The following is a 24,324-nucleotide window of genomic DNA, read 5'->3' on the forward strand; positions in this document are numbered from 1 at the left end:
TTTCCCTGCCATTTAAAAAAATATATATATATATATATATATATATATATTTTAAACAATTGTCTTTTATTCAAACAAAAAGCAGAACATATGAACAGAAATGAACTGCAAGAAGGCATGACATAATATCATATCATGTAATACACAATTATACAGATTAGTTTAGGAGCAAACTCAGTAGTATAATCACAACATTATTCTGAAGGAAGCTTTCTTATAATAAAATGTTTACAATTTGCAGGTACAAATGTCAAGGTAGATATAAAGAAGTGTATCAGCAGAAGAAAATGAAAAGCTAGTGAATAACAATAGTAAGAGTAGAACTATCTCTGTGAGAGGTGTCAAGAATTCACCGGCATGGCCCACACGTCCAAGAGAGAAAAAGAGCTATGCGCTCATAAGCCCCTTATACTTTTCCGAAAAAAGTGAAAGCATGTACCAACAGGACCACAATTTGTGGAATTTTGTTACCATGTCATCAGTCAGTTACAATTCCTGAATGACATTAAACTCTCTTATCCAGTCTTGGATCAAGGGGGTATGAGCGGTCTTCCAGTGCCTGGGAATTAAAGACTTAGCCGCATTCAAAAGGTACCGCACCAAGGATTTCTTGGAACATTCAGAAATATGAAGGAGGAAACATTCAGGGGTTAATGGCAACTGCAGTCCCCGTAATAGTATATATATATATATATATTTATTTTTTGCCTGTGTTGTTGTTAGAATAGTCTTTGTGAAACCACAGTCACCAAGACAATTAAATGTGCAGAAATCACTCTAATAGAGCCCTGGATATTAATAGGAGACTGGAAGGGGTTCTTATCCTTTTACACTTTTTCACTGTTTATCAAAAATCGCTGTTTTTGTGCATGTGTGTACTGTGATGTGCATACAGTAGTTGTGAATGGTTTAAGAAGCCCTTTCCGAGTGTAACATTTTCATTATAGATTTTGTGGTCCTTTAAGAAAATGACATTTTGATTGCACCAAAGGTTATAAAATATTTTATGAGCTAAGCCCAACAGAAGAATTTATACCAATTATAGTCAGTCTTTTCTCTTTGAAGTATCCTCATTTACCAATTAAACTAATCTTGTGAATCTGAAGCACTGATCCCTAATATCATTGCTGGCATCTTTAATAATATAACGATTAACTCCTTCATTGTATGTCAAAGTGGGTCAGCTGATCAGTAGACTGTAGTAGGGTGCATTACATATTGACTTTCACATTTAGTGAAAGGGTGAGTACACCTGCAGCTGAATTACATGTGATGTCAGAAGGCTGTGACCTGTCTAAGGGCACGTGTCCATGTATTTGGAACGTGTTTTGCTTTGCATCTTAGGGAAGAGTGTAGAAACTAATCTCATCCAGAACTCAAAATATCCCTAAACTTACTGAAGATATCTATGCACACTAGTACTAAGACATTCATAGTTTGTAGTAGGGAAAACAAGTTTCACCACTGATTAGGTTTGTGATTCTGTTATAAAACATACCTGCGTGACACAAGAGAGAGAGAGAGATGAAGAGAGAGAGAAAGACACACACAGAGGGTTTGATCTACTAAGGGGCAAGTAGACTGTTTACAAGAGAATTTTCACTTTGCAATGGGGGTTTCCCTTAACTTAGTGAATACGGTGAACATTCACTTTGCAAAGAAAACTAGTACAAAATTGGATGGAAAAGGGAAAGCTTATTATCCTTTAGTAAATCAACCCCAGAGTGTTGGCAGTCTTTGGTACTGGAAAAAGACAAGAAAGGTGCATTCAGTGGGTGCAGGGAATGTAGAGGAAGCCAAACAAGTGCACTTGTTACTGGTAATGTAACAATTACCGAAAGAAAGTCAAGCAGTAACAGTGATGGTTAAATGTGGCTGTTTAAATAGAGAAAGTAAAAACCTTACCTTGGTGTTCAGGAAAAAGAACTGTGCATTGGCGTTCAGGGAAGAGTTTGATTTTGATGCTCAGGAAACTATTTGCATTGGAGCTCAGCAAAAAGTCTGCATTGGTGTCTAAGGAAATGTTTGCATTGGTGGTAAGCAGTGACAGTATACAAGGGGTACAGGGTGCTGTGCCTATCACCTTCTCCATCTCCAGGCAACCACCCATCTTGACCCTTATGGGGTTTCAGATCCCCTCTGGGTTGCAGAGTGATCTCACAAAAAGCCAGTGTCAGTGCTGACAGGCAGGCATGATGCGCTTACCATTGCTGCACTTCCACACAATATACTCGCCAGCTGCTGGTCTATAGACCTGTCCTCTTATCATACGAAAATGTAGCGCAAAATCTCAATCAAAATAACCAATTTATACAGGATTTATATAGCGCCAACAGTTTGCACAGTGTTTTACAATATAAGGGAGACAGTACAATTATAATACATTTCAATACAGAAGGAATATGAGGGCCCTGCTTGTGGAGCTTAAAATCTAAAGGAAGGGGGAGGTGATACAAGTACAGTTCTTAGGTGGAGGTGGGGTAGGCTTCCCTGAATATGTGAGTTTTCAAAGATCGCCTAAAGGCAGACAGGGTGGGGGCTGACCGGACATACTGTGGTAGGTAGTTCCAGAGGATGGGGGAGGCTCTGGAGAAGTCCTGGAGGCGAGCGTGGGAGTAGGTGATGAGGGAGCTGGAGAGGAGGAGGAGGGGAGAGGGCAATTTGGGCGGTATCTGCGGATGAGGTTGGCAATGTAGCTAGGGGCAGTGTTGTGGATGGCTTTGTAAGCTGTGGTTAGTATTTTGAATTTTATATATTGCGTTAGTGGAAGCCAGTGAAGGGATTGGCAGAGAGGGGCAGCAGTTGCTGATCGGATGGTAAGGTGTATGAGTCTAGCAGCAGCATTCATAATAGACTGAAGGGGGGATAGCCTGTGTAACGGTAGACCAGTGAGGAGGGAGTTGCAGTAATTAAGGCGGCATAAAACCAAGACATGGATACGTTGTTTTGTGGTGTCATTGGTCAGAAAGGGGCGGATTTTGGAAATGTTCTGGAGGTTGAGGCGGCAGGATTTAGCCAGTGATTGAATGTGGGGCCCAAAGGAGAGGTCAGAGTCTAAGATTACGCCTAGCACCCTGGCATGAGGGAAAGGACCAATGGTTGTGCTGTTGATCTTGATGGTAAAGTTGTGAGTGGGGAATCGGGGAGGAGGAAATATTACAAGCTCAGTTTTGGAAAGATTGCGTTTAAGGTAGTGGGGTGACATCCATGCTCATATGTCGCTTAGTAGATTTGTGATACGTGAGGAGATTGAGGGGGTGAGCTGGAGAGTGGAGAGATAGATCTGGGTGTCATCAGCATGGAGATGGTATTGGAAGCCATGGGAGGTTATCAATTGTCCCAGGGAGGAGGTGAAGAGAGAGAAAAGGAGAGCCTCAAGGACAGAACCTTGGGGTACCCCAACAGAAAGAGGAAGAGGAGCGGAGGAGGAGGAGTTGTATGTAACACTGAAAGTGCACTGAGAAAGGTAAGAGGAGAACCAGGAGAGAGCAGAGTCACGGAGGCCGATGAAGTGGAGTTTACTGAGGAGGAGCAGGTAGTCGACTCTGTCAAAGGCAGCGGAAAGGTCAAGGAGTATGAGTATGGAGTAGTGGCCATTGATTTTAGCAGTTAGTTGGTCGTTAGTGAGTTTTAGTAGGGCAGTTTCTGTGGAATGATGTGGGCGGAAGCCAGACTGTTGGGAATTAAGAAGGTTGTTGTTGGTGAGGTAGCAGTTTATACGGTTGTGAACAAGGCACTCAAGAAGCTTGGAGCAGGGAGATGGGTCTTAAGTTATTCAAACAGGTGGGATCCAGCGAGGGTTTTTTGAGAATGGGAGTAACCAGTGCATGTTTAAGCGGGGAGGGAAAGGTGCCCATGGAGAGTGAGAGGTTAAAGATGTGGGTTAGAGAGTTTAGGATAGAGTGGGAAGGAGACTGCAACAGTAGTGAGGGGACAGGACCCAGGGGACAGGTGGTGAAGTGGGCCTTGGAAAGGAGTTTGGTAACTTTCTCAGTGGTAACAGGGTCGAAGGAGGAGTGTACAGTTTGGTGTTGGGCCTGGTATGTTGGTTAGAGGAAGAAGCTTGACACTGGGGATCTCATCACGAATTGTGTCTATCTTGTTCTTGAAATGACTGGCAATCTCCTGTGCAGTAAGTAAGTTGGTGGGTGGAGGCAGTGGGGGGAATTAAGGGTAGAGAAGAGTTGACAAGGATTGGATGAGAGGGTCTTCATGAGAGTGTTGTAGTAGGTTTGCTTAGCAGCCTGGAGGCTGGAGTTGTATTTGAGAAGAGCGGATTTGTAGAGGGTAAAGTCTTTCAGGGATTTAGTTTTATGCCATGCTCGCTCAAGAGTGCGGCTACGTCTCTTGAGACTTCTGGTGTCGTCAGTTTGCCAGGGTTGTGACAGGCGAGGCCTGGTTCTGCGTGTAGAGAGACGAGCAAAAGTGTCCAGGGAGGATGATAGATAGTTGTTGTAGGCAGATGTGGCCAGGTCTGGGCAGGACATGGGTGCAATTTTATCATAGAGGAGCTCAGTAGTAGAGTGAAGAAGGTCAGGGCTGAGGTGGTGGAGGTTAACCAATGAAAAAATACACAATTCACAGTGTCACTAGGTCATCAAAAATGTAAAACTATGTAAAATCTTTCTATAATCTTTTGTGATTTCTCTTTCTGCAACTCTGCTTTTAATTACAGAATTCTGTATATCGACAATAGAAAGAATGGATAGATACCTAGCCAATATTTGCTGCAGTAATGAAGAATATGATAATGTTTATTAAAAGCAAACTAAACTCTTTTTTCTTTGTGGCAGCCATGATGAAGGTGGTATCCTCAGTATTACAGCTGGGTAATATTGTCTTCAAGAAGGAAAGAAACACAGACCAGGCTTCCATGCCAGATGATACAGGTATGTTTATCCAATAAAGAACTTAGAACTTGTCACCAGTATTTCTGTTTTATTTTTATGTTTCTTCCATTTACATAGCTTTGGGTTTGTACTGAAGAAATCAGACAGAACTAATTAAATATCTTGAAACATATGGGTAATAAAAAAAATAAAGACAGACAGAGAGGCTGTTGGAAGCCCAACTACAGACAAATAATTGTAAATAGATTGAATAAGGATTTGATTGCTGCCTGAGGGTACTGGGGTCACTGACACATTAATCCATAAAAAGTGAAAAAGCCCAAAGACATTCTAATCTATTCTATTATTACTAAAGTATTACTAAACTCCTGTCACTGGAGAGGAAATGGAAGAAAATCTACCAAATGTGGATTCAAACAGTTTACCCCCCAAAAAAGCTAACACTGAAAAGTTTTCCCTGGAACTGGACTTTAAAGTGTTGTTTATATATATGAAAGGCAGGCAGGAATTTTAAGTGATACCATATATTGGCTAACGTATGCTATTATAGATACAGGTAGTAGACAGTAGTAGACTATGTATACTGTGCTTGCCATTGATTAATGCAAACATGTTTTGCATTTACAAATTAGCTTTTATTGGCTAACTTAAGTTATTAAAAAAAGCAAACTTTCGGGATGCCTTAGATCTCTTCTTTCAGGCTTTTTTTGTACGTGAAATTTATAATACCTGAAGAAGGGATTTAATAATCTTGCATTTGAATAAATGAAAGTGTAATTTGGCCTTTTCAGAAAAATAACGAAAAGATTAAACACCGTATACCCTTCCCACCCCCTTTCCCCGCTGTACTTACCTCCATGGGTGATGAGCTGTCAGTGCCCACATAAGCAGTGTAATTGTGTGGGGATTTGAAATCCCTGCTCCTCTCCCTCTTCCTTCTGCAGTGCTTCCAGGGAGGATCAGACAGATTCTGATTAGTCAGCACTAGCACAGAACATTGATCTGATCTGTCCCAGAAACACTACAGACAGAAGGAGAAGAGTAGGGCTTTCAAATCAGACTGCTACATCAGCTGTGTGGGCACTGACAGCTCATCATGCAATGAGGTAAGTACAGCAGGGCCAAGGGGTTGGGGAGGGTTTACAGTGTTAGCTCACCTTTCCATTTTTTTCTGAAAGGATGAACTAACCCTTTAAGTCAGCCAATAAAGGCTATCACTTAAACTCCAGACTTTCTGCATTAAGCAATGGTTAACATAGTAATGATACTGTTACATTTGAAATGTATGCTAACTGTTCATCCTAAAAAAATGTTTGCAATTCTAGTCAGATATTCTAGTGAATCACATACACTTGCCACACTGCATCGATTGAATTGTAACTGGAATGTTTATCGTTACATGGTCAGCCTTTGCAATTCAATGCTGTGCTCAATGCTCAAATAGCTGATGATGCTTATTCATTTTCTAATGACTGTACACATTTTTTATTTCAAATGTTTATTTAGTTGTTGGCTTGGATATATTATCGCCATTCATTAATTGGTAATATAGTTAATATATAATGGGTTGATTTTTATTTTTATAATATATTATGGACAAAGCGAATAGCAAAATTTGATTCAAATACCAACATAATAATTTACTAAAGAAGTTGAGAATCTTCAATAAAAAGATTGAATACCTAAATTATCCAATCATGTGAAAAGCAAATTCCTTTCCACTTTGAATACCCAATCGTGTGCACATGCATTTTACATGATTGGACAACTGAAGTGAATATTCACCCATTTTTTGAGTGAATATCCTCTACTTCTTTAGCAAATCAGGCCAAATATTGGGTGCTGTAAACTGTGTATACTGTAGGAAGAATTTGTATTTTTGTTAGTACTAAAAATTATCCACTAATTCAAGAATTATTGTATGTAAATACCATGGAATTTGATACAAACCACACTGGGCCTGATTCATCAAAACATCATAATACAAGGAGGAACTAGTTCTTACATTGGTAGCAAAGACTGTTCTTTCCTTTGACACTTTGGGGGAGATTTACTAAAACTGGCTCACTCAGTATCTGGTGCACCTGTGCATGGTAGCCAATCAACTATTAACCTCAGCTTGCTCAAGCTGATTGGTTTCTGGACAGAAGTACACCTGATTTTGCACTCTCTAGATTTATTAAATAAATCCCTCTGGTAATTGAGACATGATTTACTATACAAATATAAATCACTTAACTTTACTTAATATATTCCCAGCTGCTCAGAAATGTTGTCACCTTATGGGAATCCAAGTGACAGACTTTACAAGATCTATTCTTTCCCCTCGCATCAAGGTTGGAAGGGATTTTGTGCAAAAAGCTCAAACCAAAGAACAGGTAAGTTTTGCAATATTGCAAAACAGTCTACTGAAATACACATCCATTCATATTATAGGGTTGAGTGTAAATATCTTGATCCATGGATTAATTTGAGGATTTATTGTGGTTAAAGAACTTTAGATGTTGTTCACAGTTTTCTGTGTATTAATAAGTCATTGTGCTGTGTTCATGATGATTATGGGGTTTCTTTTTGTTATTTCAAGATATCACTTATTTTTGAAAATTATTATTTTGTATGTTGTCATATTTTTAAATATAGATTTTTTTTCTATGCTTCTGCCTATAGGCTGACTTTGCAATTGAAGCTTTAGCCAAAGCCACCTATGAAAGACTCTTTTTGTGGCTTCTTAATCGGGTTAATAAGGCTCTGGATAAAACCAAGAGACAAGGAGCCTCTTTCTTGGGTATTCTTGACATTGCTGGATTTGAGATTTTTGAGGTAAGTAAAGTTGTTGGCTGATATTTAATTATTATCAACTCATTGGCTGTATTGAATTGATTTATTATGTGCTACCTTATAAACAGTTAATAGATAACTTTACTTTTTTAATGCCAGATTGATATTGCAAGCCTATGCGTGAACATAAAACCCCATCAGCTACCACAACAATATCTGATTTTGTCATAACTTAGCAACAATTATGAACATACCTTTGGTCCCAGCTAGATCCATCTGAGGGGATATTCCACATTGCTCAGCTACTGTGCTGTAACACTGAAAGATATCAGAATTTGGATGCTGTGTTCATTCTTCATATATCCAGATGTATGATAAACAATAATAATAACACTACAAAGGCACTTTAACCACTTGCCCTCCAGAGGATTTACTCCCCTTCCTGACCAGGCCTTGCTATATATTTTTGCTATTCGATGCTGCGCTATTTCGACTGGTAATTGCGCGGTCATGCAATGATGTACCCAAACAAAATGTATGTCCTTTTTTTTCACACTAATAGAGCTTTCTTTTGGTGGTATTTGATCACCTGTGCGCTTTTTATATTTTGCGCTATAAACAAAAAAATATATAGTAAACTCAAAGTTAGCCATAAATTTAGGCCAAAATGTATTCTGCTACGTCTTTGGTAGAAAAAAAAACCCAATAAGTATATATTGATTGCTTTGTGTGAAAGTAATATAATGTATATAAACTATGGTACATATATTGCAATTTACACCATTTTTTGTTATACAGCGCTGTGCTAGTTTTACTGCCAATTGCGCGGTCATGCAATATGGTACATAAATGAAATTTATGTCCTTTTTTCACACAAATAGAGATTTTTTTTTGGTGGTATTTGATCACCTTTTTTTTTTACACAAAGTTATCACTTAAATGACATAGTGCTCACACATGCCATGGGTGCATGTGGAATTACAGCCCAAAATACATTCTGCTACTCCTACCAAATATGGGGATACCACATGTGTGAGACTTTTTGGGAGCCTAGCCACATACAGGAGCCCAAAATCCAATGACCACTTTGAAAGCCTGAAGGTGCGTAACTTCCACCTTTTACTTCCTCACTACCTGTCACAGTTTTGGAGGCCCTGAACTGCCAGGATAGCACCAACCCCCCCCCCCCAAATGACCACTTTTTAGAAAGTAGACACCCCAGGGAATTTAATAACAGGCATGGTGAGTATTTTGCAGATCTCCTTTTTTTCTCACAAGGTTTTGTTTTCTTTCTTCATTTTCCAAAAACATGGCAACAAACGAGATCTGCAAAATACTCACCATGCTTTTTATCAAATTCTGTGGGGTGTCTACTTACCAAAAAGGAGTCATTTTGGGGGAGTTGGTGCTATCCTGGCATTTCAGGGCCTCCGAAACTGTGATAGGTAGTTAGGAAGTTAAATGAGGAAATAAAGTCTTTTAAAAACTTGAAGGTGCTTTTTGGATTTTGAGGTCCTGTACGCGGCTAGACCGCCAAAACATCTCTCACATGTGTTATCACCGTACTCAGAAGAAGTAGTAGAATGTATTTTGGGGAGTAATTCCACATATATCTATAGCATGCATGAGCAATAAATTATTTAAGTGACAATTCTGTATTAAAAAAGTACGCAGCTGGTCCTTGTTGGGTACATATGCTGTGTTCCTTTATTTTATGAAGCCTGTGGGCTGAATGAAAAAAAAAAGAATAAATGTCTGCCAGAAAAAGTGTGTGGTATGCCCACCATTAGAATATACCGCCCTGCATCCACCCACTTCTAATTGTGGGCACACATGAAATGTTTTTTTGTCATTCAGCCCGTGCTGAATGACAAAAAAAGAACCTAACAGATTCCTCTATTCACATCGATCGATGTGGATGAAGAAATCTCTGCCAATTTTTTTTTTCTAAATATATGCTGAAGATTAGGGACCATCCACCCACTGGCCACCCCAGGCCCCCATGCTTGGGCATATATGCTCTTTTTTAACTGCGGATAAAAAATCTCATCCAACAGCACTGTACGCACTTACTTGTGTATATTCTGAGAGCAAGACCCTGTTGCTATCAGAATAAACAGATCAGTGCTTCAGCTGAATGGCATTTCTGCAAAGAAAACAGCAATGGTTAACAATAAAACAGTAACAGTAAAACTGTAACAGTATAACAGTAACTTGACAACAAAAAAAAAGACAACTTTTTTTGGTTTTTAAAATTAAATTTTTTTTGTACTTTTACTTTTTATGGTTTTTTTTACCTTTAACTTTAACCAGATTATAAGGTCTCTCAAAATGCGATAGCCAGTTTCCTGACTACCTAACATCTTTTGAGACCCTGTGCAAATATGTGCCCTGAACTGTCCATGCTGTACCCTATACTAATACTCCACTAGTGTGTGGTAGCAACAGAAGCAGTCCTTGAGGGAGAGACCAGGTTGGCCAAGATAGGAGGGACAAAAAAAGCAGGTGTAACGCCTAATTCCATGTCTGCTACAGACACATCTTTTTTGGGGTGTCCTTGGGTTAGGGTACCAGGTATGGCAGCAGGAAAATGCCTCTCTTGCAGCCGGCTAACTGCATCTGGGTTGGAGGTTTGGACCATAGCACCTTCTGGATACAAAAGGGCCGTGATGATCTCTTCCTGGAATTTTAGGAAGGATCCACTACATCCAATTGCTTTGTAAAGCATAAAAGCATTATAGAGCCAATTGAAATAAATAAACAGACACTTTTTTGTACCAGCGTCTGGCTTTTTTGGAAACTAAGTACGGCTTCATCATTTGGTCCTTGAAGTCCACCCCTTCCATGTTAAGGTTATAGTCGTGGACACAGAGGGGCTTCTCAACAACACCAGCTGCTGTGGCAATTTGGATGGTCGTGTCTGCGTGAACGGAAGACAGGAAGAAAACATCCCGTTTGTCCTTCCACTTCACTGCGAGCAATTCATAATTTCACAAGCAGGCTTTTTCCCTCTTTTTTAAGATGGGTATTTAGAAGCTGTTGGGGAACCCCCAGCAATTAGGTCACATGGTGCCACATGCGCCAATTCCAAGATTGTACAAATGTCTAAATGGTGGCACGCTTAACTAAAAATTGTCCACGTATAAGTGGTACCCCATATGGAAAAAGGATGACACCAAGTTCCAAACTATCTTGCCAATGCTCCCCATGTAGTCTGTACATCCAGGGGGCTCCACGTGACCATCTTTTCCCTTGTAAATCCAAAACGTATATGTATAGCCTGTTGCCCTCTCACAGGTCTTATATACATCTTGATCCCATATCTGGCACACTTGCTGGGGAGAAATTGTTTAACCACTTGTCAACCGCACTATAGCCGAATGACGTCCTCCCAGAATGCACCCTCCAGCGCACCCCCGGGGGCATGCACCCGGCGATTTCCGTGATCACTGTGTCCTACAGACACAGCTGATCATGTGATGTGGTAAAAGACCAAACACAGCAGTCTTTTACCACGTGATCAGCTGTGTCCAATGACACAGCAGATCACCGGTAAATGCAGTTGTCGGATATTGGCTGCACTTTCCTCACGCTGTCACAGTGTGAATAAAGTACTGCCGATAACCGGCAATTGTCAGAGGATGGATCAGCACCGATCATCAGGGCACTGATGATCAGTGTCCTGATGATCAGTGCCCAGCAGTGCCACCCATCAGTGCCACCCACATTTGCCCAGTAGTGCCGCCCACAAGTGCCCAGCAGTGCCACCCACCTGTGCACAGCAGTGCCACTCACCTGTGCCCAGCAGTGCCTAGTAGTGCCACCTACCTGTGCCCAGTAGTGCCACCAACCAGTGCCCAGCATTGCCGCCAGTCAGTGCCCAGCAGTGTCGCCAGTCAGTGTCATCAGTCAGTGCTGCCCATCAGTGCCACCTGTCAGTGCCAATCAGTGCTGCCCATCAGTGCCCATCATTGTTGCATATCAGTGCAGCATAATCAGTGCCACCTCATCAGTGCAAGCTCATCAGTGCCGCCTATCAGTGCTACCTATCAGTGCCCCTCAGTGCTGCCTATTCCTGCCACCTATCAGTGCCCATCAGTGCTGCTTATCAGTGCACATCAGTGCTGCCTATTAGTGCAGCCTCATCAATGCATCAGGAGAAAAATTACCTGTTTGCAAATTTTATAATAGAAACAAAGAAAACTTTTTTTTTCAAAGTTTTTGCTTTTTTTTTGTTTATAGCTCAAAAAATAAAATACCCTGCAGTGAGTAAATACCACCAAAAGAAAGCTCTATTTGTGTGAAAAAAATTATAAAAATTTCATATGGGTATAGTGTTGCATGAGTGCGCAACCGTCATTCAAAGTGCGACAGCACTGAAAGCTGAAAATTGGCCTGGGCAGGAAGGTGGTATAAGTACCTGGTAGGCAAGTGGTTAAATGCAAGGCAGCCAGAAAAACTAATGAGGAACTCATCAAAACAGATGTTTTACTGGGGAGTATAGACATCTGCAGATCTTTGGTTAAGTTGATTTATGAGGGACCGAATGTTGTGGAGCTGGTCAAATTCAGGGTCACCCCAAGGACTACAGAGTGTATTGTTGTTGAAATGCATAAATTGCATTATATTCTCATATCTATGCCTGGCCATGGGAGCAGAACACAGGCATATGATGAATCAGGTCTGTGGACCAATACAACCAGAATAAATTTTTTTTAGTAATGCCCATGTTGAAGTTTAAGCCCAAAAAATATTTAAATTCAGAAACCGTAATAGGTTTCCATGCAAATGGTCTGGTAAGGTTTGAATATGGGTTGGTGGTGATAAACTGTTGTGCATATAAATTGCTTTGATCCACAATCAATGCATACAGATCTTCTGTGAAAAACAGCTCCAAAAAATCAAGGGGAGTAGTTAAATTTTCTGTTTCCACTTGAATTCTGGGTTGGGTGGTAAATGGGGGAAGTATGGGTGCTGCAGAATTTGTGGGCTGCCAATCAGGATTTGCAAGCACATGCGGAAGGACACTAGGGGCTCTATAGGCCTGTGTGCGAATTCTTGGTGGCTGCGGGAAACGACTTGTGCTCACCACCGCACCAGCTTGAACTGCACTTATGGACTCACCACGTCACCAAGTGATACTGCAGTGCTGGTATATTAAAGACCAGGAAGTACTAGGCCGCTGGTGCTTGCCAGTTCACCAAAATGTAGAGCGGCACTAGTACTGGCACTCTGCTGCTTGTGAGAATCATCATGCAATTGTAACATCTCAACAACCTGGGAATGGGGTCAGGGACCTCTTCTCCATCGTCTGAGCTATCTGTCAGGTTGCCGCTGCTGTGTACCGGTTTGTATTCTGAGGCAGATTCTGTCAGTGAGGCTTCCCCTTCATTCTCATCTGTCTTGCTCAGAATCCTGTAGGCCTCTTCACTAGAGTACCTTTCGTTGGACATTTTGGCCACTAAATTTATAGGCACCTAGTGCGACTCGTGGGAGAAAAAATTACCTGCAAGTGATAGCAGAGATCAGGCCTGATTCTGAGAACACTGTGGTTTTGTGTTCAATGTATCAAGTGACAGTGATCTACTGACACTACACTCGCTGGGGGAGAGGGGGGTTAAGCGTAGGGGATAAACACAGGTGCTGAGGTGCTGGCAGGTGATCTTACTAAAGCTGTGTTTTTGGGGACACTATACTAATGTGAACGCTGGTATAGTGCTGATCTGATCAAAGATATTGATTCATTCAGACACTATACTAGCAATGGAGGTTTATTGTGTATGTGAGTGTGTTTCTGACAATCAAGGGGTTAAATGTGATGACTGATGTAGTGACGGGCAATCTGATGCTATCTGGGAGGGACGCTAACTGACACTAATGCTATCTGAAAATGTTTGTAAATGCATTTATGGCCTTGTTAATGAAGCCTAATAGTACTATAAATATTGAAAAATCTTTAACTACCTATTTTTGTGGAAAAATTTGATTTATATGCCAGAGCTGCTGACCATAGTCAAAGTCAGGAGCTGCAACACATTCAGTATGTAATTGACAGTCATAGCCACTCAATATACTGTACCTGTTATTATAAATCCATTACTATTAAGTTGCTATGTAATGAAAGCTGCTTAGGCATGATAATTACACTTCAAGACACAGAAATTAATGCTATTGCCCTGCTGCACATAAGTGAAGGTGGTGGCTAAAAGACGCTGTTATCACTACTGATACAAATTTATTAAGTTGGCTCTTTGTGCCTTCTGTTCACTTTGGAATGGTTTGTTTTGAAAAGGCATAACAGTTTAGATAATAATAGTTAGATCATTGAACTATTTATGTATATTGTTAGTATGTATGAGCTGCATCAAACTTTGTTTTTACATTTCAGGTGAACTCATTTGAGCAGCTATGCATCAACTATACCAATGAAAAACTTCAACAGTTGTTCAACCATACTATGTTCATTCTGGAACAAGAGGAATACCAAAGAGAAGGCATTGAATGGAACTTCATTGATTTTGGCCTTGATCTGCAGCCATGCATTGAACTTATCGAAAGACCTGTAAGCTAATAATAAATATATGTAATATAAAGTGTAATATATCTTGATTGGGTCTATACAAGTTTTTTTTTCCTTATGAAGAACAACCCACCTGGTGTTTTGGCCCTTCTTGATGAAGAATGCTGGTTCCCCAAGGCAACTGATGTTTCATTTGTTGAAAAACTCATTCAAGAACAAGGAAACCACATTAAGTTTCAAAAACCGAAGCAGCTGAAAGATAAAACCATCTTCACCCTTCTTCACTATGCAGGAAAGGTATGTGTCTTTTTTGGGTTCTTTTAAATCTATGTTTCTAATCCTGCTTCGATATTTTGTAAATTATTAAAGTAAAATTCTAATTTTATCTTAGAAAAAAAAACTATTTTTGTAACATGACTTTTTATATAATGTAAGTAAAAAAAGTCTACTACAGACAAGCTAAAATGTTTTTTTGCTTATTCTTCAGGTGGACTATGATGCCACTGCTTGGTTGACCAAAAACATGGACCCTTTGAATGACAATGTAACTTCACTATTGAACCAGTCATCTGATAAATTTGTTGGAGACCTATGGAAAGATGGTATTAAATTATTTGTATTTTTAGCAATCATTAACCACCTAAATGTGCTTTAAAAGTGCTTTATAATGATAGAGGTTGGTGCATGGCAATACAAAGTAGAGGCATGATGACATGTAACAGTCTCTTTTGATCAGAAGATTGCTGAGGCAGGATACATAAGCTCTTAGATTATGAACATTATATTGAAATTGGAAATGCATATATTATCTCATCTTTGACTGCTATTTTTTTTGTATTAGAATGGAGCACAAACATGCAGGTACTTATCAGACAAGTGTAAATGTTTATCTACTGAGGAGGCATGCCTGGTGTTAGCTTTCCTGAGGGTAATTGGATGACCATGTCTCTTAGCATCTGAAAGGGCCAGCAGACATAGCAGTTTTATTTCATAATTCACTGTTTTAAAAATAATATTCAACCATCCAAATGTAATTTTAAGTAACTTTCATTGGACCTATTCAGTGGAGCTCTGAAGAGAGTGGTAGCCGTTTGAAGAGTGGTGAGGTTAAGATTAGGCTAGAAGCAGCCACATATTACTCTTCTACTTTTCAGCCTATGCCTTAAAGCTCTGTTCAGGTTTTCATTTTTAGTTTATTTAAATAAGTTTAGGTAGCAAAGTCATATATCTTTAAAAACATGTTTTATAATTCTAGTCGATCGTATTGTGGGACTGGACCAGATGGCAAAAATGACAGAAAGCTCCTTACCAAGTGCTTCCAAGACTAAAAAAGGCATGTTCCGTACCGTTGGCCAGCTTTATAAGGAGCAGCTAAGCAAGCTAATGACAACACTAAGAAACACAAGCCCTAACTTTGTCCGTTGTATTATTCCAAATCATGAAAAACGGGTCAGTGGACATTTTTCTTTTATTATAAGAATTGTTGAAATAGATTTTTACACCATTAGTTTCCAAGCGCACAGTGCCACTTAATTTGGTTTCTTGCATACTGGTGTACACTATACAATATAACTACACTGAATGGCTAAGTAACAAAAGGTAACAAAAGCCCTATCCTGAGAAAGAATTCACAATTTTTAAGCATATTTCGTGTTTCATTAGTCAGGAAAACTTGATGCCCACCTTGTGTTGGAACAGTTGAGGTGCAATGGTGTCTTGGAAGGAATCAGAATTTGTCGTCAAGGATTCCCAAATAGGATTGTATTCCAGGAGTTCCGTCAAAGGTAAGATTTGTTCATGTGAAAACAAGATTAAAAGCAAGAACTAGAAAAAAAAATAATGGTATAAAAAACATTTCTTATGTTTTAGATCCTATATGACTACAAAATAAGCCACTGCATTTGTTTTTGATCACAGATATGAAATTCTTGCTGCTGGTTCTATCCCAAAGGGCTTTATGGATGGCAAACAGGCCTGCATACTTATGGTAATATAAAAATTGAATAGACATTGATGTAATAGATTTTCACCTTGTTTATAAACATTACACATACAGTATATAGTCATAGGTAAACAAATAAATATCACATTCAAAAGCCTCTAACAATTAAAAGTGCCTAAAAATTAAGTGTTGGCTGATACTTTTTAAATTAATTGATTAACTCACTCTGATTTGTTCACATCCACTTATGCCATTAACCTCCCTGGCGGTATTCCCGAGTGTAGCTCGGGGTAAAGCTTCAGTACCAAAAGCGGTAACCCCGAGCTACACCCGGGCTTACCATGCGGCGTTGCTCAGGGATTCCCTGCAGCGCTTACCTTGTCCTTTGCTCCCGCGATGTGTCCCCTGCAGCGTCCCCGGCCATCTCCTCTGGCCGATGCCGGCATCTGGCTTCCGTGTTCCGGTCCCTGCGAGTGTCGGGATGTACGGGGGCCGGAACGGCGGCAAATTTAAACATTTTTAGAAACTGTCATTTTCTTAGAAATTAATTTGACATAGTAAAACATTACTGTATCAAACCATTTCACATACATTTGTCCCTACTGCTTTGTCATGTGCCCTGCCTGCATTTTGACTGTTCTTTCTGCCTGGAAACTTAGAAAAGTCCATGGCGTCCAAAAAGCGTCCCTTTTGGTCAAAAGCGGTTTTAGACCGACTAGAGAACAGCGATAGTAAATCAGAACTACTTGCAGAATTGATTGATAATGATTCGTGGGGAAATTTGTCATCAGACACTGAAAACCATTTTGCGACTTTGCTCAGCGATGTGCGAACTTGGTGCTATATTTCAAATTTCAGTGTTTTTGGTTTGATTATATTATTGAACTAAATGTATTATTATTATATTATTATTTTTATAATTATTTATTAAATTATAATTTATGATTTTGTGTTTCAAGTTTTATCCTATCTGGAATGTTTACTAGACTCTTGTTCGGACAGATTTCAGTGAGTTATTCCTAAAAATTACAGGCCTACAATAAAAAAAATACATATTTCCATGCAAAAAAAGTACCGCTTTCAGCACAGAAATATGGACATAATCATACCGCTAGGGAGGTTAAACAAACATTTATACCCTATGTTAAACAAATTGTTAGGTTACTGTGAAAATTGTTGAACATTAGATGAAGAGGGAATCCTGTGCAGGAACATGGTGTGGGTCAATTTATTGCTCTATTCATTTTGAGCATACCACCTGACCCAATTTGTAACATGCTATGGTCCTAATATGTCTTGGAGCTCTTCCAGTGGCAGCTGTTTTGTGTTTGGTGACATTAGGGGTGGCAAGTGGAACCCTTTTTTGTCTTTGCCAGTGGCAATTAACTTAATAGAGAGGCCTATAAACAGCTGAACATCATAGTTTGGATTTAGTATCCTACTGAGGGGCAGCAAAGGAACAAATGTATGAAAGAGGTTATTACTAATCTTAAAATGTTACTAAACCCACAGATTTACTACCCTAATGAGGGGCAACAAAGGAAGAAATTAATGAAAGAGGGTGTTATTAATCTTAAAGTATTACTAAACCCACAACAGTAATAACAGTCTGTATATTCAGTAAAACATGCTTGTTATACTCACTGTGGAACCTAAGGGGTTAATCCTTTTCATTGTTTGAAAATGCGGTTTGATCCTGACTTCTCTGATCCTCCCCTTCTTCCAGTGTCTCCCTCTTATCTTCTGATAAGACATATCATGGAGACACTCTGCATATGCTCAGTTTAGTGTGTATTGCTAGAGAGATTTTTTTTTCTTGGGAGAGTACATGTGATCAGCACAGGGCCAATCAGCACTGTCTAGACAGAGGTCATGGGTTCTACATCCTCCTAGAGCAGAAAGAAAAGTCCTCCTACAAGCTTTACTATGTACTCTGCTGGACATTGATAGAAGTCACAAGACTGCTCTAACTGCTGATAAGAAAAGGTATTTAGCAGTTTATATTTACTAAAGCAATTGCATTTCAATGTAGTGTGTTCTGTGGGAGACCAGATAGAATGAATGTATGGTCCTGGGTTTAGTAACACTTTAATGAACATATGTTCCTGGCTGTTGTCTCACCTAAACAATGTGGCCTAACAATTTGACATACATTGTACTGTAAAGCACTTTTTCTCTCTTCCTCCTCATTTCAAATGTTCTATTGAGTGATTTGTTACTTCATGGCCTTTACTAAAGTAACCTTCAATTATCAATTGGTTATGTATATTTTCAAGATAGCCCTATTTAGGGGTCAGTGAGTGAATGTATGCTAAATACATGCAATGACAAGATGAACTATATAAATCATATATTTATCAATGATACACTGATAAATTACTTATTTCTTATGACTGTTAAAAAATGGTGTAGAACAGATTTCATATGTTGGATATTGTGGGGCTTATTGTACTTCATTAGTTTTTGCAATGCAAGTTTGCTATTTTTATTTACAAGGTAATGTGAGCTTCATGAGTGATTCTCAGAATTCTCAGAATATTCTCAGAATAATTGTATTATTAATTTTCTTGAAGTGCTTTTAGTATATTGCCAAAAGTATTAGGACACCTGCCTTTACATGCACATGAACTTTAATGGCATCCCAGTCATAGTCCAGAGGGGTCAATATTGAGTTGGCCTACCCTTTGCAGTTATAACAGCTTCAACTCTTCTGGGAAGGCTGTCCACAAGGTTTAGGAGTGTGTCTATGGGAATGTTTGACTATTCTTCCAGAAGCGCATTTGTGAGGTCAGGTACTGATGTTAAACGAGAAGGCCTGGCTCGCAGTCTCCACTACAATTCATCCCAAAGGTGTTCTGTCGGGTTGAGGTCAGGATTGGGAAGCCTGCCTTTACACACACTTGAACTTTAATGGCATCCCAGTCTTATTCTATAGGGTTCAATATTCAGTTGACTCACCCTCTGCAGCTATAACAGCTTCAACTCTTTTGGGAACGCTGTCTACAAGGTTTAGGAATGTGTCTGTGGGAATGTTCATTAGGCACTGATGTCAGACGAGAAGGCCTGGCTCGCAGCCTCCACTCTTATTCATCCCAAAGGTGTTCTATTGGATTGAGGTCAGAACCACAGACCAGTCAAGTTCCTCCACCCCAAACTTGCTCATCCATGTCTTTATGGAAGGCCTGGCTCGCAGCCTCCACTCTTATTCATCCCAAAGGTGTTCTATTGGGTTGAGGTCAGAACCACAGGCCAGTCAGGTTCCTCCGCCCCAAACTTGCTCATCCATGTCTTTATGGACCTTGCTTTGTGCACTGGTGCACAGTCATGTTGGAACAGGAAGGGTCCATCCCCAAACTGTTCCCACAAAGTTAGGAGCATGAAATTGTCTAAAATGTCTTGGTATGCTGATGCCTTAAGAGTTCCCTTCACTGAAACTAAGGGGCCAAGCCCAACCCCTAAAAAACAACCCCACACCATAATCCCCCTTCCACCAAACTTTACACTTGGCACAATGCAGTCAGGCAAGTACCGCTCTCCTGGCAACCGCCAAACCCAGACACGTCCAGCGGATTTCCAGACAGAGAGGTGCGATTCGTCACTCCAGAGAACAGGTCTCCACTGCTCTAGAGTCCAATGGTGGTGTGCTTTACACCACTGCATCTGACACTTTGCTTTGGTGATGTAAGGCTTGAATGCAGCTGCTCAGCCATGGAAACCCATGCAATGAAACTTTCTACGCACAGTTGTTGTGCTAATCTGAAGGCCACACAAATTATGGAGGTCTTTAGCAATTGATTCTGCAGACAGTTGATGACTTCTGCGCACTGTGCGCTTCAGCAAGCGCTGACCCCACTCTGTCATTTTAAGTGGCCTACCACTTCGTAGCTGAGTTGCTATTGTTCCCAGTCACTTCCACTTTGTTATATTACCACTAACAGATTGATTGTGGAATATTTAGCAGCAAAGAAATTTCATGGATGGACTTATTGCACAGATGGCAACCTATCACGGTGCCACGCTTGAATTCTTTGAGCTCCTGAGAGTGACCCATTCTTTCTCAAATGTTTGTCAAAGCAGTCTGCATGCTTAGATGCTTTCTTTTATACACTTGTGGCCATGGAGGTGATTGTAACACTTGAATCCAATAATTTGGAGGGGTTTCCTAATACTTTTGGTAATATAGTGTATCTGGATATTTTGTTTGATAAGTCAGTGATTAATATAGCCCAATGAAAAAATGGTGATTTACAATGTATGTGAAATGTCTTTCTTTTTAGATGAAAGCCTTAGAGCTTGACCCTAATTTATTCAGAATTGGCCAAAGTAAAATATTCTTCAGAACAGGTGTCCTCGCCCACCTGGAAGAAGAAAGAGACTTAAAGATAACAGATATTATTATTGCATTCCAAGCTCAAAGCCGTGGTTACCTTGCAAGAAAGTGAGTGACACTAAGATATGGACTTTTTTTACATTACATGTAATCAGCTACTGTATACTTCAGCAGGAAACTAATGTTACAAGGAGGTTTTTACTTTTAGAAAACAGTGAAGAAAGCCCTTCTGACCTGTTCTACTTATTAGTGCAGAGGTAATACTATCAAGCAGGCCAATAAATGTGGGAAAACAATTTCCATCCACCAGACATAAGAAAACATATAGAGACCCACATTCCTGACAGTGCTAATCAGAGAACCCTTCTCTCCAACATGTATCAGGATTAATGCAGGTTTTTGCCAAAAATACAAAGCTTTTTCTAGCATTGAACAATTAGCATAAGTCCTTTGTAACCTTCTGTAGTCTATTATTTATGCATTGCCTAGATTTATATGATATATAATACCATTAGCTTTGACTGCTTACTAGGACACTAATTTGAAGACTAACATTCAAGAAAAAAAACTGTTTAAATTAAAGGGAATGCAAAAATCAGAAGTATATTTCTGCTCCAGGGGCTAGGAACAACTAGACCAATCAAATGTGAAGGGCTGGAGGTTGCCCATTAGCTAATTTACAAAATCTTTAAACCCACATAAATGTCTAGGACTATATGCAAATATGTATTTATGATTAGTGATTTCTTCACTCATTTATCTGTGTTTAAAGACAAAACACGAATACAAATATGGAATTTTATAGTCCCAGAGGGATTCAAATTTTTAATAGCTTTCTCATGTCAAGATTTTCTAGGCACATTTATATTCTTTTTAAAGTCTAGCTCAAGGCAAAATTATTTTATTATGGATAGAGTAGGGAAGGGTTAGCTTACAAATACAGTCTCTGAATCACCAACCCCACTCACTGCAAATATGCTTTTTCTGAAAGTAATATGTCCCAGTATTCAAAGCAAAAATGTTCTGTGCCCTTGAACTGTAAATTGTACAACCTTTTACTTTTAAAGGGCCTTTGCAAAGAGACAACAGCAACTGACCGCTATGAGAGTAATTCAGAGAAACTGTGCTGCTTATTTAAAGTTGAGAAACTGGCAGTGGTGGAGACTGTTCACTAAGGTAATTCTGGTGAAAGAAACATCTTTATATGTACTGCATGTATGTCTGTATATGTATAAATGTCCATCTCACAGATTTACTGCATTTTACTGTTTATGGGGTTATCTCATTTCTAGCTTTCAAGCTTATGTATATGTCATCAGTTGTGTCCTGCATGTGACCCTTTGACAGATTATAATAAAGGCAAACTGAGCAGCTGCTTGCAGCCCCAAACTCCCGAAGAATAAAAGGGATAATATTGTAATGAAGAGGATGAATACAAACACAACATATGTTTGAATTCCATTTCCTTGGCTGCCTATTGGCATCTTCAACAATGTAAAAAATATCTAAAAGTGCTATATAATGTAGGCATGATTTTTATGTACACAGTAGAAATAAAGCAACTACTGTATCTGCTGAAATAGAAAAAAAACTGAGCAGTGATAATCAGCACTAGTCAGGGAAAATGCCTGCAGTTTATATATGCTACTGAAAACAATTCCAACCTAGTACCTGAGTGTCAAGTGTTTCAAAGATGAGCAGTGAACATATGTCCCATGTAGCCTGTTAAGGCCAAGAAAACAAAAAGGAAAAGAAAAGGAAGAAGGAAGCAAAAAAAGAGATGAGTTTTAAGAGTGTGGAAGTGAGAAGGGAAAAAATGTATGTGGGGGTGGGAATAGGTTTTCCCGTGTATATCATGGGTCATGTGAAGCAGACATATTCCTAATGGTGTTTCCTGCATCTCCAGAGGGTTTGGTTCAGTAGTTCACAATTGGGAGCCTAGAATGTCTCGATATTCTGGTGAACAGGTAGCCATGTTTTAGGGAAATGATCTTCGCTGTGATTTGCTGAGAGTATGATTCCTTCCATTAGTTTGATTTAATTGATCTTGGTGAACCACAGACTAATGGGAGGAGCAGTGGTTTGTTTCCAATACAGTGGAATACACATCTTAGCTGCATTGTATCAGTAGGGAACACTTGTAGCACTTCATTGACATGGAGTTTAAGTGCAAAAGAAAGGCAGGAATGTAATTTGGCATCTATCAACTTAAAAATCCAGTAATTAACTTGTGTCCAGAAGTTCCAGAGACATGCACAAGACCAGAAAACTCGGGGCATGGGGCCCTCCTCTTTCTGACAGTGGTGAAACGTATGGGAACGATTTATGTACAGTCGTAGGAACTCAATACCACCTTGCTAAAATGTTGTATCCCATCTCTTGGGTTTTATTTGAAAAAGATGCTCTATGTATCAGTAAAATTCTTTCTCTTTGTTGATCAGTGAAGGTGGTATTTAGGTCACACTCCTATTGTTGTTACTTGGTTTTGATTATGCATAGATATAGCAAACAATACATCACAATGTATTTATGTTTCTCTGACTGTCATTCTTTTTCCAGGTGAAGCCTCTTCTGCAAGTGACCCGTCAAGAAGAAGAAATGCAAGCTAAGGATGAAGAGCTTAAAGTAGTCACTGAGAAATTCCACAAAACAGAGCTTGAATTTAAGGAACTACAGATGAAACATGTGCAGGTATAGAGATGCAAACATTTCTCACTAGCTCAACTAATCTATTTTCACAGCTATAATTGAATTTTAATGGTATATTTTGCAGTTGTGTTCCAAGATAAATTGGCCAGGTTCATTTAGTTCGACCAATAGAAAAAAAAACACCCATAAACAAATAGAAAACCTCCATATACACAATCCTATACCCACAATTGATCCAGCAAAAGGCAACAGAAACCCCAATAAAGCATGGTCCAAATTGCTCCAGCAGGGGGAAAAAAATCCTTCTTGATCCCCCAGTAGACAATCAAATATTCCCTGCATAAAATACCCTTGGTGTTATTACCTATAAATATTAGTATCCAGGTGTATTTTGTATTTTTTTGTGCATGGGAAAGATCCCAGGTCTTTTTTTAAAACAATCTACTAAGCTGGCCAGAACTAGTTCTTGAGGGAGCATATTTCACATTTTTACAGCTCTTACCGTGAAGAAGCCTTTTCCTATTTGCAGGTGAAAGAAGTCTTTTCCTATTTGCAGGCGAAGAAGCTTTTTCCTATTTGCTTCTTGTGATGACCTTATAGTGAATAACTGTACATCAACGTCACTATATTGACCACTTATGTATTTATACATTTATTGTTTGTTCTATCAGATTACAGAAGAGAAGAATGTCCTCCAAGAGCAGCTTCAAGCTGAAACAGAGCTGTATGCTGAAGCAGAAGAGATGAGAATACGTTTACAGGCTAAGAAGCAAGAATTGGAGGAGATTCTTCATGAAATGGAAGCGAGGATAGAAGAAGAAGAAGAACGTGGCCAGCAACTGCAGGCAGAGAAGAAAAAAATGCTGCAGCAGATGCAGGTATTGCATAGCTTCCCATTTTGCTTTTAGAAGACCTACTTAAAAAAAATGTCCCTGTACATACTTGAACTGGACTTACAGCATACAAAAAGGTATAAATACATACGCAAATCTTTGTCAATGGTTTGCTGTATCAGATACATAAAGACCAACAGCAAGACTGAAATGGTTGTTTTTCCTGGTAAAAATCCTGCTGCAGATTTCCTCCACTGCTGCCTACATCAGCAAAAGCCTAGTCCTAGGATTTTAACAGTGTCATCCTCTTTGAAGGGGAGAATGAGTTCAGATGGATTCCTTTTGCAGAAATCATGTAGCCAAGACTGAAGTTTTTTCTTATCTAACCAGGTTCTAATTTTAAAGAAAAGGAACATTATTTT

At 39.5% G+C, this 24,324-nt stretch overlaps 1 protein-coding gene across 3 annotated transcripts in view; it reads left to right on the top strand.

The window, feature by feature from the left end:
- Nucleotides 1-24,324, top strand: part of LOC149460930 (myosin-11) — a 186,877-nt gene that overhangs the window by 105,164 nt on the left and 57,389 nt on the right. For all 3 annotated transcript variants that reach the window (XM_089679082.1, XM_089679084.1, XM_089679085.1), the window contains 13 exons: nt 4,794-4,889; nt 7,110-7,228; nt 7,518-7,670; nt 14,017-14,190; nt 14,272-14,445; nt 14,636-14,750; nt 15,404-15,597; nt 15,811-15,932; nt 16,066-16,135; nt 20,368-20,528; nt 21,488-21,596; nt 22,980-23,111; nt 23,741-23,947. In XM_089679082.1, coding sequence (XP_089535208.1) covers nt 4,794-4,889; nt 7,110-7,228; nt 7,518-7,670; nt 14,017-14,190; nt 14,272-14,445; nt 14,636-14,750; nt 15,404-15,597; nt 15,811-15,932; nt 16,066-16,135; nt 20,368-20,528; nt 21,488-21,596; nt 22,980-23,111; nt 23,741-23,947 — 1,826 coding nt within the window. The remainder of the gene's footprint in view (nt 1-4,793; nt 4,890-7,109; nt 7,229-7,517; nt 7,671-14,016; nt 14,191-14,271; nt 14,446-14,635; nt 14,751-15,403; nt 15,598-15,810; nt 15,933-16,065; nt 16,136-20,367; nt 20,529-21,487; nt 21,597-22,979; nt 23,112-23,740; nt 23,948-24,324) is intronic.

Source organism: Staurois parvus, unplaced genomic scaffold (genome assembly GCF_062004578.1).
Source record: "Staurois parvus isolate SC_StPar_1 unplaced genomic scaffold, SC_StPar_1.0 ptg000217l, whole genome shotgun sequence".
Lineage (NCBI taxonomy): Eukaryota > Metazoa > Chordata > Amphibia > Anura > Ranidae > Staurois > Staurois parvus.